Raw genomic sequence first — 14,869 nt, 5'->3', positions numbered from 1 at the left:
TTCCCCATGTACACAAACCCTTCTTGGCAGACAACAAATATTATGGGTAGAGCTTAGTCCTCTGTTTTAATCATTAGGCTATGCTGTTGCAAGAAAAACATGGAGAAAGTATGTTTAAGTGGACAAAAAGTCTCATGTCGGAAGCTGTATGCATGGTGAACAAGAAGTATACAAATAGTTTATTGAAAAGCATGAAAGAAAATCATATATTACTCCTATAAGTTAACTGACCATCAAAAATCTGTGGGCATACAAATAAGGGATACATTTAAAATGTACTGGATTTTATTTAATTGGCTGTACACTTTGTGATTTGTTTTATTATAATAGAAAACCTTGTTACTATTCCACTTCCCCCCCCCCCCTTTTTTTTTAAATGAATCAGCCAGGTGCTTGTGTGTGTTTGTAACCCAAGCAACTCCAATGGGTTACAGTGAGATTCCAAGAGGGTGAGAAAAACTAATATGTGATTGAAAACTTTCTTTTTATGGTATACAAAATATTTGGATGCAATATCATTCAGTGATACCAGTATCATTTCACTTGTGGGTGAAGTGGCAGCTATATTTTTGGGTGAGCTTTTAGCACTCACTAAATGTCCAAAGTCCTGACAAATTGACCAAGTCCTATTCATAGAACAGGTGAAGCAAAATACAGCAGCAGTGGAAATTCCCTTCACTGCCGTGTCAACGTGCCTTAAACCTGTTCTGGAGGGTCTTTCTCTATGGGTGAGACATATCTTCAAGCCCATTTGATCCTTGGTTTGAGACTTCCAACAAAGGTTCCAGTTTGTATCAGTTGTGAGGATGGATTTTGTGTTGCAGACAGATGTCTATCAGTCACTAAATGTAATTGCTCCACTTGCTTCATATAGGTCACGGAACAGCTAGCAAATGATGATAACATTGAGCCAAATACAGTTTGAATACTGTTTTGATACTTATTCATTTCCAATCATTTATTTGTTCCTGTATAACATATTTTAACATATTTTTAAAGTATCCCAGTAACTTTTTTTTATTTCTTATAACAGAGGAGGAAGAGGAACAGGTACCCACTGATGGAGGTACATCAGCAGAAGCCATGCAGGTTCCCTTGGAAGAGGAAGGAGAGATGGAAGAGGATGAGGCAGTTAATGATGAAAACTTCTTGAGCAAGAGACCCTTAGAAAGTCCTGAAGCTGAGGAAATGCCTGCTATGAAACGACCAAAACTAGCTATCACTAAAGGGGACACCATTGAAGGAGCATTGGAACCACGTGAACCTCTCAGTTCAATAAACACTCAAAAGGTGCCACCAATGCTTTCTCCAGTTCATGTTCAAGATAGTACAGATTTACCCCCTCCTTCACCAGAACCACCAATGTTGGCTCCCATTGCAAAATCACAGATGCCAGCTCCTAAAACATTAGAATCAAAACCATTTGCACCTAAAACAAAGGCCAAAACTGGTTCTCCAGGACAGAAGACTAAACTGCCTAAAGCTACTCCAGTGCCAGTAGTTATTGGAAGTCCCATACGTTCACCAAAAACTGGATCCAAAGAGAAAAAATCACCAGGTCGTGCCAAAAGTCCAAAAAGTCCTAAAAGTCCAAAGGTTCCAGCTCACGTTTCCCAAGTGGCAGTCAAGCCTGAAACCCCAAGTAGGACCCCTTTGGCTGCATTAAGTGAAAAGATGGGAAAAGAGAACATCCAAGTAAAACAAGGGCAAACACCACCTGAGCCTGGGAAACAAAATAGTGAAAATCCATCTAAGAAAGTGGCAGTGATGGACAAGACCATTGATGATTCAATTGATGCTGTGATTGCCCGTGCATGTGCAGAACGAGAACCTGATCCTTTTGAGTTTTCCTCTGGTTCAGAATCAGAGGGGGAAATTTTTACCAGCCCTAAAAGACTTTCTGTTTCAGAGACTCCAACTCCTAAAGCTTCTGTTTCTGCTAACAGTCTAAATAAGGTAGGAGCCATCCCACTGCCTCCCTCAGGTGGGACTTCAAGCTCAGACATTTCATGGACAATGGATGACTCAATTGATGAGGTCATTCGAAAAGCAAAGATGGGGTCACCTTCTAATCCGCCTCCAAACTTTCCTTATTTCTCCTCTCCTTCTGCTTCACCACCAACACCGGAACCTCTGCTCAAAGTCTATGAGGAGAAAACCAAGCTGGCTTCATCAGTAGAAGTGAAAAAGAAACTGAAAAAAGAGCTGAAGACAAAAATGAAAAAGAAAGAAAAACAAAAAGACAAAGAGAAAAATAAAGAGAAAAGCAAAGATAAGGATAAAAACAAGGAGAAGGATAAAGACACAGGAACCAAGGAAGCAAAGTTTCAATGGAAAGACCTACTCAAAGATGATGACCTCGATCCCTATAAGTTCAAAATGAAGGACTTTGATGATGTTGATACAAAAATGAAGTTGAAAGATGGCAATACCAAAAAAGAGAGAGAGAAGCATAAAGATAAGAAGAAAGATAAAGAAAAAGGAAAGAAAGATAAAGATAAGAAAGACAAAGAGAAAATTAAAGATAAAGGTAAGGAAGATAAGATAAAGGGTCCCTCAGCACCTCTTGTGTTGCCTCCCAAAGAAATGCCTTTGCCTTTGTTTAGCACCCATACCGCCATGAGACTTCCTACCATGTTGACTTCCTTGTCCACAATGCTTCCCGAAAAACTGTTTGAGGAAAAAGAAAAACCTAAAGAGAAGAAGAAAGACAAAAAAGAGAAGAAGAAAAAGAAGGAAAGGGAGAAGGACAAAGAAAAGGAAAAGAAGGAGAAGGAAAAGGAGAGAAAGGAGAAAGAAAAGAAAGACAGAGAAAAAGAAAAACACAAACATGACAAAGTAAGCTGTTTAGATATTAACAGCATGTTACATGTTAGAAAAATTATTTACATTTGCTCCCACACTCTCATCACAACATTTTGTTTTCCAGGAAAATTCAATGGAAAAATGCTAATAGATAACCTGGCTTTATTTTATGATAAGTCACCAAAGTTAAAAGTGGGTATGATGTACGTTTCTGGGTTTGTCCAACAGTACTGGACAGAGCCACTGTAGTTTTAGATTTGCCAAATGTTTGTTTGAATTCAGTTTTTCAAAACTGAAGCTTGGGATTGTCTGAGGCCAGTTTACATCTGACCTGAGCTACCAGGGTTCCAACATTGACCAACTGGCCTTTACTGATAAAGGTGACTCCTCTAGGTCAGAATTTAGACAGATTTACAGCACTGTGTAAAGAAGCTTACAATAGTCATTGCTGCACATTTGTTCCATAGATGAATAGACTTCTGATTGTAGGGCCATCAATACAACAGCTTTCTCGTGAGCTCTAAATTCAGTTTTATAAAATTTAACTGTTTTTTGGAGTTAGTAGAATTCCACAGCTTACTGGAAAAATTGGTAGATATAAGGTATAATGATCAGCAGTGTTAGCTTGAATTGTGGATTTAGTCATTACTTACCTATCCAAGCTCTAGTTGTTCTTCTGAAGGCAAAAAATATTTCTAAATAAGCCTCAGGTTCCTTCCTCCTATCTTCTCAATTGTACAGTATGGCCACAAGTTTCTCTGTTAGCAAGACATCAAACGTGTTTCCCCCATTAGAGAAGAAGAACACAAGAATTGCCATACTGGGTCAGACCAAAGGTCTGTTTAGCCCAGTATCTTGTCTGCCGACAGTGGCAAATGCCAGGTGCGCCAGAGGGAGTGAACCTAACAGGTAATGATCAAGTGATCTCTCTCCTGCCATCCATCTCCACCCTCTGACAAACAGAGGCTAGGGACACCACTGATCAAGTACGGTAATATTTTTTTTTCAAAACATAGTCATTATGGCCTAAATATTCAAAAGTGGCCTCATTTTGAGTGTTTTACTTTAGTCAGTAGGGCCCGATTTTCAAAGTGGTTGAGCACCCACAGCTCCTATTGACTTAGGAAAGGCTATAGAATCATAGAAATGCAGGGAACTACTCCATTAAAGCCACTTTCTATCCAGCCCAGCTTTGCGGCAAGTACACGGCCAGTATAAATGCCTGATCTTGGGAGTCCACCATTGCAAGAGATTACAGTCTGTTGTCTTCTTTCTAGTGTTTGAGCAATAAATCTTTGCAAAAGTTGGCAAACTTAGCTTCTCAGTTTAGACTCCAAACATTCTGGAGAATTAACTTCCCTCATAGAATCATAGGACTGGAAGGGACCTCGAGAGGTCGTCTAGTCCAGTCCCCTGCGTTATGGAGGACTTGATGATGGTCAAGGTTTTGTTCTACCTGCCATATTGATTTATCTGGCTATTGGGCCACTGCAACATACATAGAATACGTTTCATGGTTTCTTTAGTCTGTATGCATGACACCTCTTCCTCGGTAAATCTGGGACATTTTGGCCCCAAAGATTTTAACAACGAGTAAAATGCAGACAAAAAAGATGTTGGCCGTTCTTCACACATTACATGGCCTAATAAATACATAACTATTTTTATGTTTTCTGCTTATTTCTGTTCTTAATTTACTTTAGAGCAATAAAATGTATACACAAAAGAGTCTGAACTATTAAAGATTTGTTATAGTCTCAAATATATGTATTTTAAGGAAAGGAGTTCAACAGTAATAAAAACTTGGTCAGATTAAATTGACAAAGCTGCCCATTACCTTGGCAAAAAGTCCCTGTCAAAAGATAAACTTTAAAGCTAGAATGCATGAAAGACTCCCTAGATAGAATTAAAATTTAAACTGATTCTTGATAGATAAGCTTTTTTTAAATCCACCTCTTTGCTGCAAGTCAGGATTTTAAAAATAAATTTCCCCTTTAAATCTCTTGAGCGATTTTCATTTTTTGCAAGGCCGCACTGCTGGTGTCCTGGAAAAATGGAGAGTGAGAGCTTTATCAGTTGGTGCCCTGAGGTATGTGGCAAAGAAGCTAAATCCTTGAAGATTAGCAAAAAAAATGCAGCACATGGCAATAAGGGGCTTATATGACTACTAGTATTAGTTCAGGTGAAAGAAGTATTGCTTATACATAAAACTGGACAAATCCACTGACAATGTATTTTTAGTTAGCTACAAAGGAGTCTTATATTGCTGGACTTTACCTCTTTGGTGATTTGGGAAGCTTAGTAATCCACTGTAAATACTCTTCTGCTGGCCCCAATTCCCAGTATTACTCCAGAATGCTGCTCTTTCATTTTAACCCCTAAAAGCACATGTTTCCTTAATTTAGCTTTTGGATAACACAATGGCTTACTTAACCAGCAGTTGTGCTGTAAGTGCAAATGATCAAGTTACTGCCTGGACACTTAACATTCCATGACGCGTCAATTTAAGAGAAATAAGAATGACCTGAAAGATGAGTGGTGTTCGTAGGAAGTCTCTCCATATTATAAACTTGATTATCTTTTTAAAATGTCAAATGTGTTAGATAATGTAATAAAGAAGTTAGTGAATGTTAGTGTGTTTAGAAAAATAGTGTTAGCACTAGACAATATATGGCAGGGATTAGCATTTCTAATTTAGAGTACTTATGTTTTGTTATAACCAGTTTTTGTTAAGTAAGTGTGATTTCATACCTTAGTTTTGATTTTATATGTATACATAAAAATCAAAACTATTTCCTGCAACTGTATGCCAAAATGGTTAGCAGATAAATTCAGGGCAGTCCACAGTATATTGCATATAGGACACACAAAAAGAAGTAGCACGAAGACTTGGCATGCTTAATGAATAAAGGCATTCAGTGTCAAGTCCTAAGAGGGAGAGGGGGGAATGATGATGATGATTATTTAGGACTAGATTGTGACTATGTGATCTGCCATGAGCATTGTTATGCTGCCGCTGGAGTAACCCAAAAGGGAGATTGTGATTTAATTTCCCCACTGCTCCAGGGGGAGTAACCTGCATTGTGTATAGATCCTGCACACTGACAGATCTATGTGGTATGGAGGGGAGCTCTGTGGAGTCTACTTCCCCTCCCCCACAGCTACCTGTGATGCTGGTAGCTGACACAAAGGAATAAGGGACTCTGTATTCCCCATTGTGCTGCCACACAATCCAGGCCATGATTTGGCCCTTATTTATTTGTTACAGTAGCAGCCAGAGACCCCAACCAAGATTTGGACCCTCTTGTGCTGGGTGCTGTGCACATACACAGACAGTCCCTGCCCCAAATAGGTTACTCTCTAAGTAGTCAAGACAGACAAATGATAGGCATGGGGAATTGCAATGATTTATACAAGGTCACACAGCAGATCTGTGGCTGAACCAGGAACAGTACCCAAGTCTCTTGAGTCCAGTCCAGTTCCCTGCCCACTGGACCAAATTTCATTTAACGGAGACAGATATAAAGCAATTTAGAGAGACACAAGGGGAAGAGAGAGAGAGAGAGAGCAAGGCCATTCCACATAGCAGGAACTGCAGAGAAGAAAATGCCTTGTACCAACTTGTGAGGAATGGCAGAAAGGAGATATATAAACAAAGGAGTAGAGAGAAGTCTGTGGTATATAAACAAAGGAGTAGAGAGAAGTCTGAGGTAGAAGCATAAAATCGTAGGATTAGGCGGGACCACAAGGGTCATCTAGTCTGAAGCTAGTCCATGGAGAGTTCTATTGTACAGCATGGTTATCTGTGTAAAATAATGAAATGTAGAGTCAGATTTTAGTTGGGTTTGTAGTAGCGGGTTTTTTTCATTTGTTTTTGTTTTGGTGAAAGTTGCAGCTTTTTATATACAGTCCAGCTTTCTCAGTCACGCATCTCTGTATCTCTACATATGGAAATACATAATTATTACACCTAATTGCCCTTCCAAGTCCTTCTACTCTGGCCTTTGCCTTTTTCCAACCTGCCCTCTTATCATGTTGACAGTTAGTCCCCTCTTCCCTCCTTAAACCACCTCCTTTAAATCATGCTTCTTCCCTCAAGAATTATCACTTTTTCTTTAAATCAATCCAGCTGTTGTGCAGTGAATTGTTGTGTGAACTGTTTTTTTCTCATTTAGATTCCAACGCCCCGAATCAACACAGTGCTTAAGCTCGTGTTAAAGTGCGTTGTTGAACAGTGATGGATTTAAGCATGCATTTAAAGTGAGAACTCGTCAAGAAAAATCGCAGGAATATTTTATTGTGGGAAGTGTTGGCCAGCCTAAATATAGGGGTTGCTATTAGCTCCCACTCTAAAATCTGAGTTGAAAAGCTGATCCTCTGGGACGCTGAGCACCATTAACTGGTATTGTTTTGGAATTTAGGATGCACAACAGACACTAGTCCTTAGTAACTCAGCCCCATTCTTCACAATATTGCAGAGCATCCTGACTGTGGTCCCAAGGTTGCAAACACTTACGCATGTGCTTAACTTTGCACATGTCATTAATCCCGTTGAAACCATATAATTAAGTGTTTGCAGGTAAGGGGCTTAGGTATTTTCCCTTCTCGGTGTTCAACGTTTTGATTCTGCAAGGGGTCACAGTATGTTTGCTTGCTGTATTTGGGAAATATTTGCTTTAATCTAAACTGTGTGAAGCGTGCCCAGATACCAAGATGGATTTGTAATAATTGGGTGTGCCTATTGAGTACAATTAGAATATTTGTACAATGTTAGAGTCTGACTCACAGTTCACATGTGTCATGTCATATCAGTCTCCGGGATTGTCTACGGTGCATCATAGTGTGGGCTATGGTATGAATTGCAGTGCGCATCAAAGTGTTACAATAACTGCCTCATGTGGACACTGCTGGTGCAAACTGAAAGATAACTAGTTGGCATTAATGTAGTATAGTTTAAAAGCATTAATGCAAACAAGGTACCTTCCAGTTCACACCAGCAACAGCCAGTTAGATTGCAACACTTTGGTGTGCTCTGCAATTCACACCCCTGTAGTCCATACTGCAGCACAATGCAGACATAACCTCACTGTGTTGAGACCAGCTTAATCTTTTCATAACTCTACAAGAATATTAAAGCAGTAATTAACATACTGCACATACAATTACAAGCACAATGAACTACCAAGTTGACTTTTCAGTCCATAACTGATTTGTGATGAGATATTGCAGGGATCTCCCAACAAAGTGTCCTTACATGCTGCGGCATGTAGTATGGGAAAGAGTGATAATCTAAACTTCCTTTTGTCAATTTAACTCATCTCCAGTGTAATTAGTAAAGAAGTGTTAAATCTCTGTTTAGAGAAGTAGCGTATTTATTATTGAATGTATTCCCTTGAACAGATAAAAGTGGAACCCGTTGTTCCAGCTCCATCACCAGTTATTCCCAGGCTGACGCTGAGAGTGGGTGCTGGCCAAGACAAGATGTAAGTACAAAGAAATCGAGTGGAAAGGGGTGCATGCTTATCAGAGATTCATTGCTTACAACTTCTAATAAATCCTGGTTTCATAAAGGAAACTTTAAAAAATATTGGCTGATAAAGGTGTGCATCTGTGAAACCTTCTCCCGATATTACAAAGTATAAATCAAAATACTTGCCATTAAAGAAATCTCACCCAATTTATTTCCTAACCTCTGAATGGAACACTTCAGCATTTCCAAGGAAAGCCCTCTGAATTTCTCCATTATCTGTCCTGCTGCGTTCCCCACTAATGTTCTTCTAGGAACATAATCTTAAATCACTGGTCAATTTAGAGTAATGTCCACTCTTCAACAGTAGCCAATGAAAATCTTCATAATCCATACCATACCTCAGGGAGAAATTTCAGAGCCCCAGGCAGTTAGCAGCTTTGTGCATTGAAACATGATGGTTGACATCCCTTTATACATTTTTATCTTAGCTAGTATAAACTGTTGGTAGTGGTTATTCATGTAGGTGTCTAATCCTTTTTAAATCCTGGTTTTGTTCATTAGCTCACTAATTATTATTACTTGTACAGTAATACAAAAGGACCCAATAGTCCTTTTGTGCTGGGTGTTGTACAAACATAAATAAATAAGACAATCCTTGCCCCAAAAAGCATATGATCTAAATAAGGACAAGATGCAACAGGTGGGTGTAGAACACAAGCGGGGAAAGGGGGGGAAACAAGAGGCATCAAGTTCCATAGCTATGTATTGTGTGAAAGTATTTCCTTTAATCAGTTTTCAAAATGTATTGCCTTTTAGTTACACAGATTACTTACATTAAGATATGGTAAATATTCACATCCAACAGATCTTCTTCCTACCATTCATTATTTTATGTACCTCTGACATGTTGCTTCTTCTTTGTATCATTGCCAAACTAGTCTAATCTTTTTTTATCTCTCTTGATGTATGAGCTAAGTTGTATTATTATCAATTATTATTATTACTATTGTATGGCAGTCTTTCCATGCCTCCTGTCATTTTCTTTATCCTTTACTTGACCTTTTCTGACGCATCTGATTTCAGATGGGATATCTAGTACTGAACACAGTATTCAATGTGTCATCTTACCTGTCATCCATTTACAAAATGGCATTGTGATGGAGAGGTCTATCTCCGAGATGATTGCTGACTCAGTGGCATGGGGGAAAGGAACTAAAAAGCTTTGCCATAGTTTGAAAGAATCGATGGATCCTGGAAGCTTGGGTTAGTCAGAGACCTGCAGTCTGGATGCCTTGTTTAGCGAGGGACCTACCCAACTTGAAGGATTTGCTCCAGCCCCGAAAGATTCATTTTAACCTGGGAGCTTACCTGCTGCAGTCTTGAAAGACTGAGTTCAGCCTGACAGTGTTTTCCTCTCAACCAGAAAAGCCTAGACAAAAGCCTGAGCAATTTCCTTATACATATACTAAGTTTAGTCAGTCAAGGTTGCTATAGACTGCATGTCCCACCAATGTAAATGACACTAGAGTTTAAGTAAAAAAAAATTTAGCATTGCATCTGCGTTCCACTCACTATTATCCCTTTTCAGTGTCGTCAATCTCCCTTCCACAGTACACATGTAAACTCTTTGGGGCATGGGACTGTCTTTTGTTATATATTCTTCCACATTTTAACACAGTGAAGCCCCAGTCCATGATTGGGGCTTCGAGGAGTTACTCCAATACAAATAATATCACTTCCCTCCACCTGAATAACAATATTTAACCTTAATTCAGACCATGTTTTTAGTTCTATGTTCAGTCACCTAGTAGCAGAGATTGGACCTGTGGATCTAAAGCCATGAGTCTCTACTGCCTGAGCTAAAACACTCTGCTCTGTTAGCTCAAAGGCTGTAACAGGCACATCAACCTCTATGTACTCCAGCAACCATGAGCCACACTGTGGAAGGGACTTATTTCAGGTTGAGAAGGGGAACTGGTGAGTGATAAGTAGACGAGGTCTTGAATTATTTTAACTGCTCACTATCTCGGTTTTTACAGTTTATATTGCTGAGATATATATGCAGTTTATCACTGTAACAGTTAACAGTTGGTGTGTGTTTAAGGGAGTTTTATATAAAATACTGTCTTGAAGGGGTGTAATTTCAGAAAGAGATAGGGCCATAAAGAAATAAGGCGTATGAAGTATGCCACTGGACATGTTGGGTTTTATTGAGTTTTTTTTTTTTAAATAATGATGCCTATTTGAGGTCTATGCACCTCAAAGTAGTTAATCACATAGTACACACCATTAAATTAAACCTCAGCAGCATTCCACAGGTACTTGGCCAGCCAGCCAGCCAGCCAACGATCCCTTTCAGCGTCTCAGAAGAATTCTCTCCACTTTCTCCAAAGACCCCAACCACCAAATGTGGGCTATTGTGGAACAAGGGGAAGCATGTTCCATAGTCTTGGAGGCCCCCACAGAGAATACCCTGCCATCCACCCCTTCTTTTATAACAAGGGGATGCCTCTTCAGCACCTTTGTTGACTGCATCTTTGACAGTATGTCGCAGGGAGAGAGGCGGTCCCTCAGGTGAGCAGTCCTAGGCATTAACCAACATCCTTAAAGTCTGTCCAGAGGCCAGTGAGCAGCCAGTACAAATCCTGGCGCACTGGTACTGTTTGTTCCCAGCAAGAAGCAGTAAGATGCTATGTTCATTCTGAGACTGAAGATGCAGAAGGTATAGGCCTGTGGAAAGTGGCACACTAAAACCAGTCCCATCTTAATCCCATCCCGGAGCTCACACACTGAGTGCATGTCTACCCGAATGTTTACAGCATAGCAAGCTGGAGTGTAAATCTACAGCACTCCAGCGAGTTGCTCACTAACTGTCCATGTGAACCCTGCTGATGCACATGCGCACTAGGGAACATTTAGTGCACAACAGCAGTGTCCACACGGGTAGTTAGCTGGAGCTAACTGTAGATTTACACCAGCTTGCCGCACAGTAAGTGTTCATGTAGACATGCCCTGAGTGGAGGCAGCGCAATATTAGTCCCAACTGAGGGTGAGGGGGTGAGGCCAGGCTCTAATGTAAAGAGAGCTTCTGGCATGACTGCTGAGTCAACTGCTGGAATGGAAACTCCATGCACAGAACAAGTACAGCAAGACAGCAGCAGTGCAAGCTTTCACTCATGTGCCTTAATCCTGATTTAGAGGCACTACCTGTATGGGTGAGAAGTTAGCTCATTCTCTCTACCTCTTCAGTCCTTAGTCTCTGCTGAGATTGACAGTCAAGGTGCAAGTCGGAGTTAATTGTGACAGTGAATTTTAATTCTTTATATTTCTGTGAATGCTAATATTGGCTGGTCCTAGATATAAAGTGATCTCTGCATTTCATGTTTTCCCTACATAAGCATATGTTGTCAATCCCAAGAATATGGGTCTTCATAGTGTCCTAAATAAGTATAGTGTATAAAGTCAGAGTAGTAGAAATTAAAATGTAGCCATCACTGAAGGATAAATAGAACAGAAGGAAAGACTGCTACACATTAGGTTTTTGCAAGTGCTTTAACTGCACAATAAAACAAGTGGAAAGTAGATTATAATCAAAACATTTCCATTTTAGTAGTAAACAATTACAGCAATACTTGCATGGATGCCACATTAAAAGAAATTTAGTGGATTCCATTCTAATGCAATTAGAGCTAATTTTGTTCTTTAAATGAATAAAAGGTCAGCTAGTAAATCTAGTTTATCTTGAGTACACACTTCAATAAATTGTTTTATTTAATTTGCTGTAAAAGATCTTATCCTTAATGGGCCTAGGTCTTATTAGTTTGCTTGGGTTTTAAAATATTTATGACCACCTTTTAGAGATGATTTGAATGATAAGTTGGAAAGTTGTTGTTGTTGTTTGTTGTTTTCCTGCAGTCTTATCAAGGCATAAGATCGCTAATTGACTCAGTGTAGGAAGGCATGTAAGATTAGTCATGTAGAGAAAGCTGGTGTGGACCCTTCCTGAATTTAAATCTCCTGTAATTAGCTGTTTTGTTGAATCATCATGTGGTGGCTTGTTTGTCCATTGTCCAGTTATTTTTTCCCAAAACATAATCATATTTCACACCTCTGGTGTTTAAGAACGCTAATCTACTGATAATGCATTGGCATGCCATTTACTGATGCAACGGACATGAACTTCAAATTTACTGTGTACTGTAATTCCTGATATTTGTGATAAATTCATTTTATATTTACAGCCAAATAAAAAAAACAAAAATACCAAAATCTAGCTTCAGTGCAGGGCCACAGAAACAATGTACCACTGATTTTTTCGGGGCTTCTGTGATTTAGAAGTAAGGCATATATTTTTGTGAAATCACGTCTTTAATCTGTATCTTAAAATGTCAGGCTTCTTACTCCAGGCTTACAGTATTGTATTTTAGCTCTACTTTCAATAGGGGACCTTGATGCTAGTAGTGAGTGGAGGATAGCTGTTTTAGCACTGATTTAACTTGTAATTTGATTTGCCCAGTCTAATTAAATTGCCATTTATCTTGAATTTTTTGAAGTGGGTAGATGTGACTTTTTTTTAGAATATAAATGTGTGTGTATATCATCTAAGGGAATTATTTATTGAACTAAAATCTTAAAAGAATTGATGGATGGAAAGAGGAAATTTTTGTTCCTAGTATTTCGTTGACTTCACTGAAGTTTCATCCCAAATACTGTGGGAGAGACATTCAGTGACCTAGCTAAAATGTGTTGGTGGCCTCATTCCACTGCTGAGCATAGTGGATAAATGTCCATAACACCAAAACCACTACAATAGTTGGCACTGATTGATACCCCTGGTAGGAAATCTCAATAGAGGCTAAGGACTGAATGGCAGTAGACACTGAATTATCCATTCACCACTAGATGTAATCTCTCTACGGAGCAGTGGTGACCTAGAAGCACGCTGGTGGAACAAAGAGGGAAAGCCTGTATTCATATTTTCGAGTCTGTTACTGTTCGGTTTCTGTAGCTGTCAGTCCAACACCATCCATGAGAAGCTCACATAACACACTCACGTTTATGTAAACTGGCACAAATGGTATCTGCCTGAAAAGGCATAGGAATGAGATAGCATGGATGGAAAAACATTCTGGTGAGGAACTACAAGGATCAACAAGTGGAAACCTACTGTGGCTACCTGCAGCACATCTAGATTATTGCAGAAATTATTTTTAAGCAAAGATAGAGGGTTTTTTTTCCTGTATACCTATTTACTTGTAAATTATTTAAAGTACATATGTAATAGCATATTAATACCGCACTAGAATACCCTCATGTTATATATTTATGTAGCTTTTGTATTTTCATATGGCTTCATCTTTTGTCACACAGCATACAGACAAGTACCAAAATTACCAAAAATGCGGTGTATACAATTAGGCTCCTAAGTGTAAGCCTGACTTACAAAACAGCTGAGCTCACAGGAACTCCCAGTGAAGTCAAAATCTCTAGGAAAAGTTGCACAAAAAGTAGCAGAATTGAGAGAAATCAGAGAACCAAAAGAGAAACCTAGAAATAAGGCTACAGATGTTTTCCCCTCTTGCCTGCATTGGAAGTTCTTGAGAACAGGGACTGTCTCAGTGTAATGCCTTGCTCATTGGGCCCTGATCTCAGTTGACGCTTCTAGTTTCTACTGTAATACAAACTTTTTTTAAAATGTGAGGTGCTCAAACATTACAGCGATGGGAGTTGTACAAGTATCTATATATACATAGGAGTTTGCCACAGACTGCAGTGAGCCTACAATTTGCCCCATACAATTTTGTACAATACTTGCAATTTTTACATGGTATCTTCTTTAATGGAAATTTGTAGGCTGTTTAAGGATGGTGGTTCTCCTTTTAATGATAAATAAGTAAGCCATTGTGAAGGAACTTTTGAACTTGGTATGCCATTTAGTGGCAAGTTATTCAGACGTTGATAATTTAGATTACTGGCTTCATAGTGTTTGCCCACAATAGCTGAATAATGGGGATCATTAAACTCCCTGTGTAGGTATATCCAAATTGTGTTTGCCTTTAACCTTGGCTCTCTGTGTGGCTGGGGAGGGAAGGATTGGCTCTTTATTGACTTGTCAAGCTGTAGGTTTGCATTACAGGCCAAGCAGCTCATGACCCATTCCATTTATTTCACTGTTTTGTGGTGGGGAAACAGGTAAAGGAATCCTGCTGGAAGCCCCTCCTTCTGCACGTTTTTATGAATGAGTCCAGTGTTTGTAGCAGTTAAGGCACCATGACCAAATCCTCCAAAAGATGTAATGCAAGCAGCATGGGGCTATTGTGGGACACAGCTGTGGGCGGTGTTAGTTACCCTGTGAGACATTGCTTATTCAACAGAAAGCTCTGGAGGAGAACTTATGGTGGAATTAAATAGGAGGGAAAAAGTGATACTTCAGGGAGAAAAATGTAGAAGGGTAAACCACTGTTTGGAAAATCAGACAATAGAGTCCTGGCAGTGAATGTCTGTTTATTACAGTACTAATGGGTATCCCAATTATTTTACAATGTATCACTTAGCAGTGAAAGGCTAAATGTTAACAGTGTGATACTAGAATTA

At 39.3% G+C, this 14,869-nt stretch overlaps 1 protein-coding gene across 1 annotated transcript in view; it reads left to right on the top strand.

Moving 5' to 3' along the window:
- Positions 1–14,869, top strand: part of TAF3 (TATA-box binding protein associated factor 3) — a 143,183-nt gene that overhangs the window by 109,788 nt on the left and 18,526 nt on the right. The window contains exons 3-4 of the mRNA XM_084631731.1: positions 1,034–2,838; positions 8,206–8,288. Coding sequence (XP_084487857.1) covers positions 1,034–2,838; positions 8,206–8,288 — 1,888 coding nt within the window. The remainder of the gene's footprint in view (positions 1–1,033; positions 2,839–8,205; positions 8,289–14,869) is intronic.

This window comes from Lepidochelys olivacea (genome assembly GCF_965140295.1).
Source record: "Lepidochelys olivacea isolate rLepOli2 genome assembly, chromosome: 1".
NCBI lineage: Eukaryota > Metazoa > Chordata > Testudines > Cheloniidae > Lepidochelys > Lepidochelys olivacea.
Note: the sequence above shows the minus strand (reverse complement) of the source record. Positions and strands in the feature narration are given on the sequence as shown.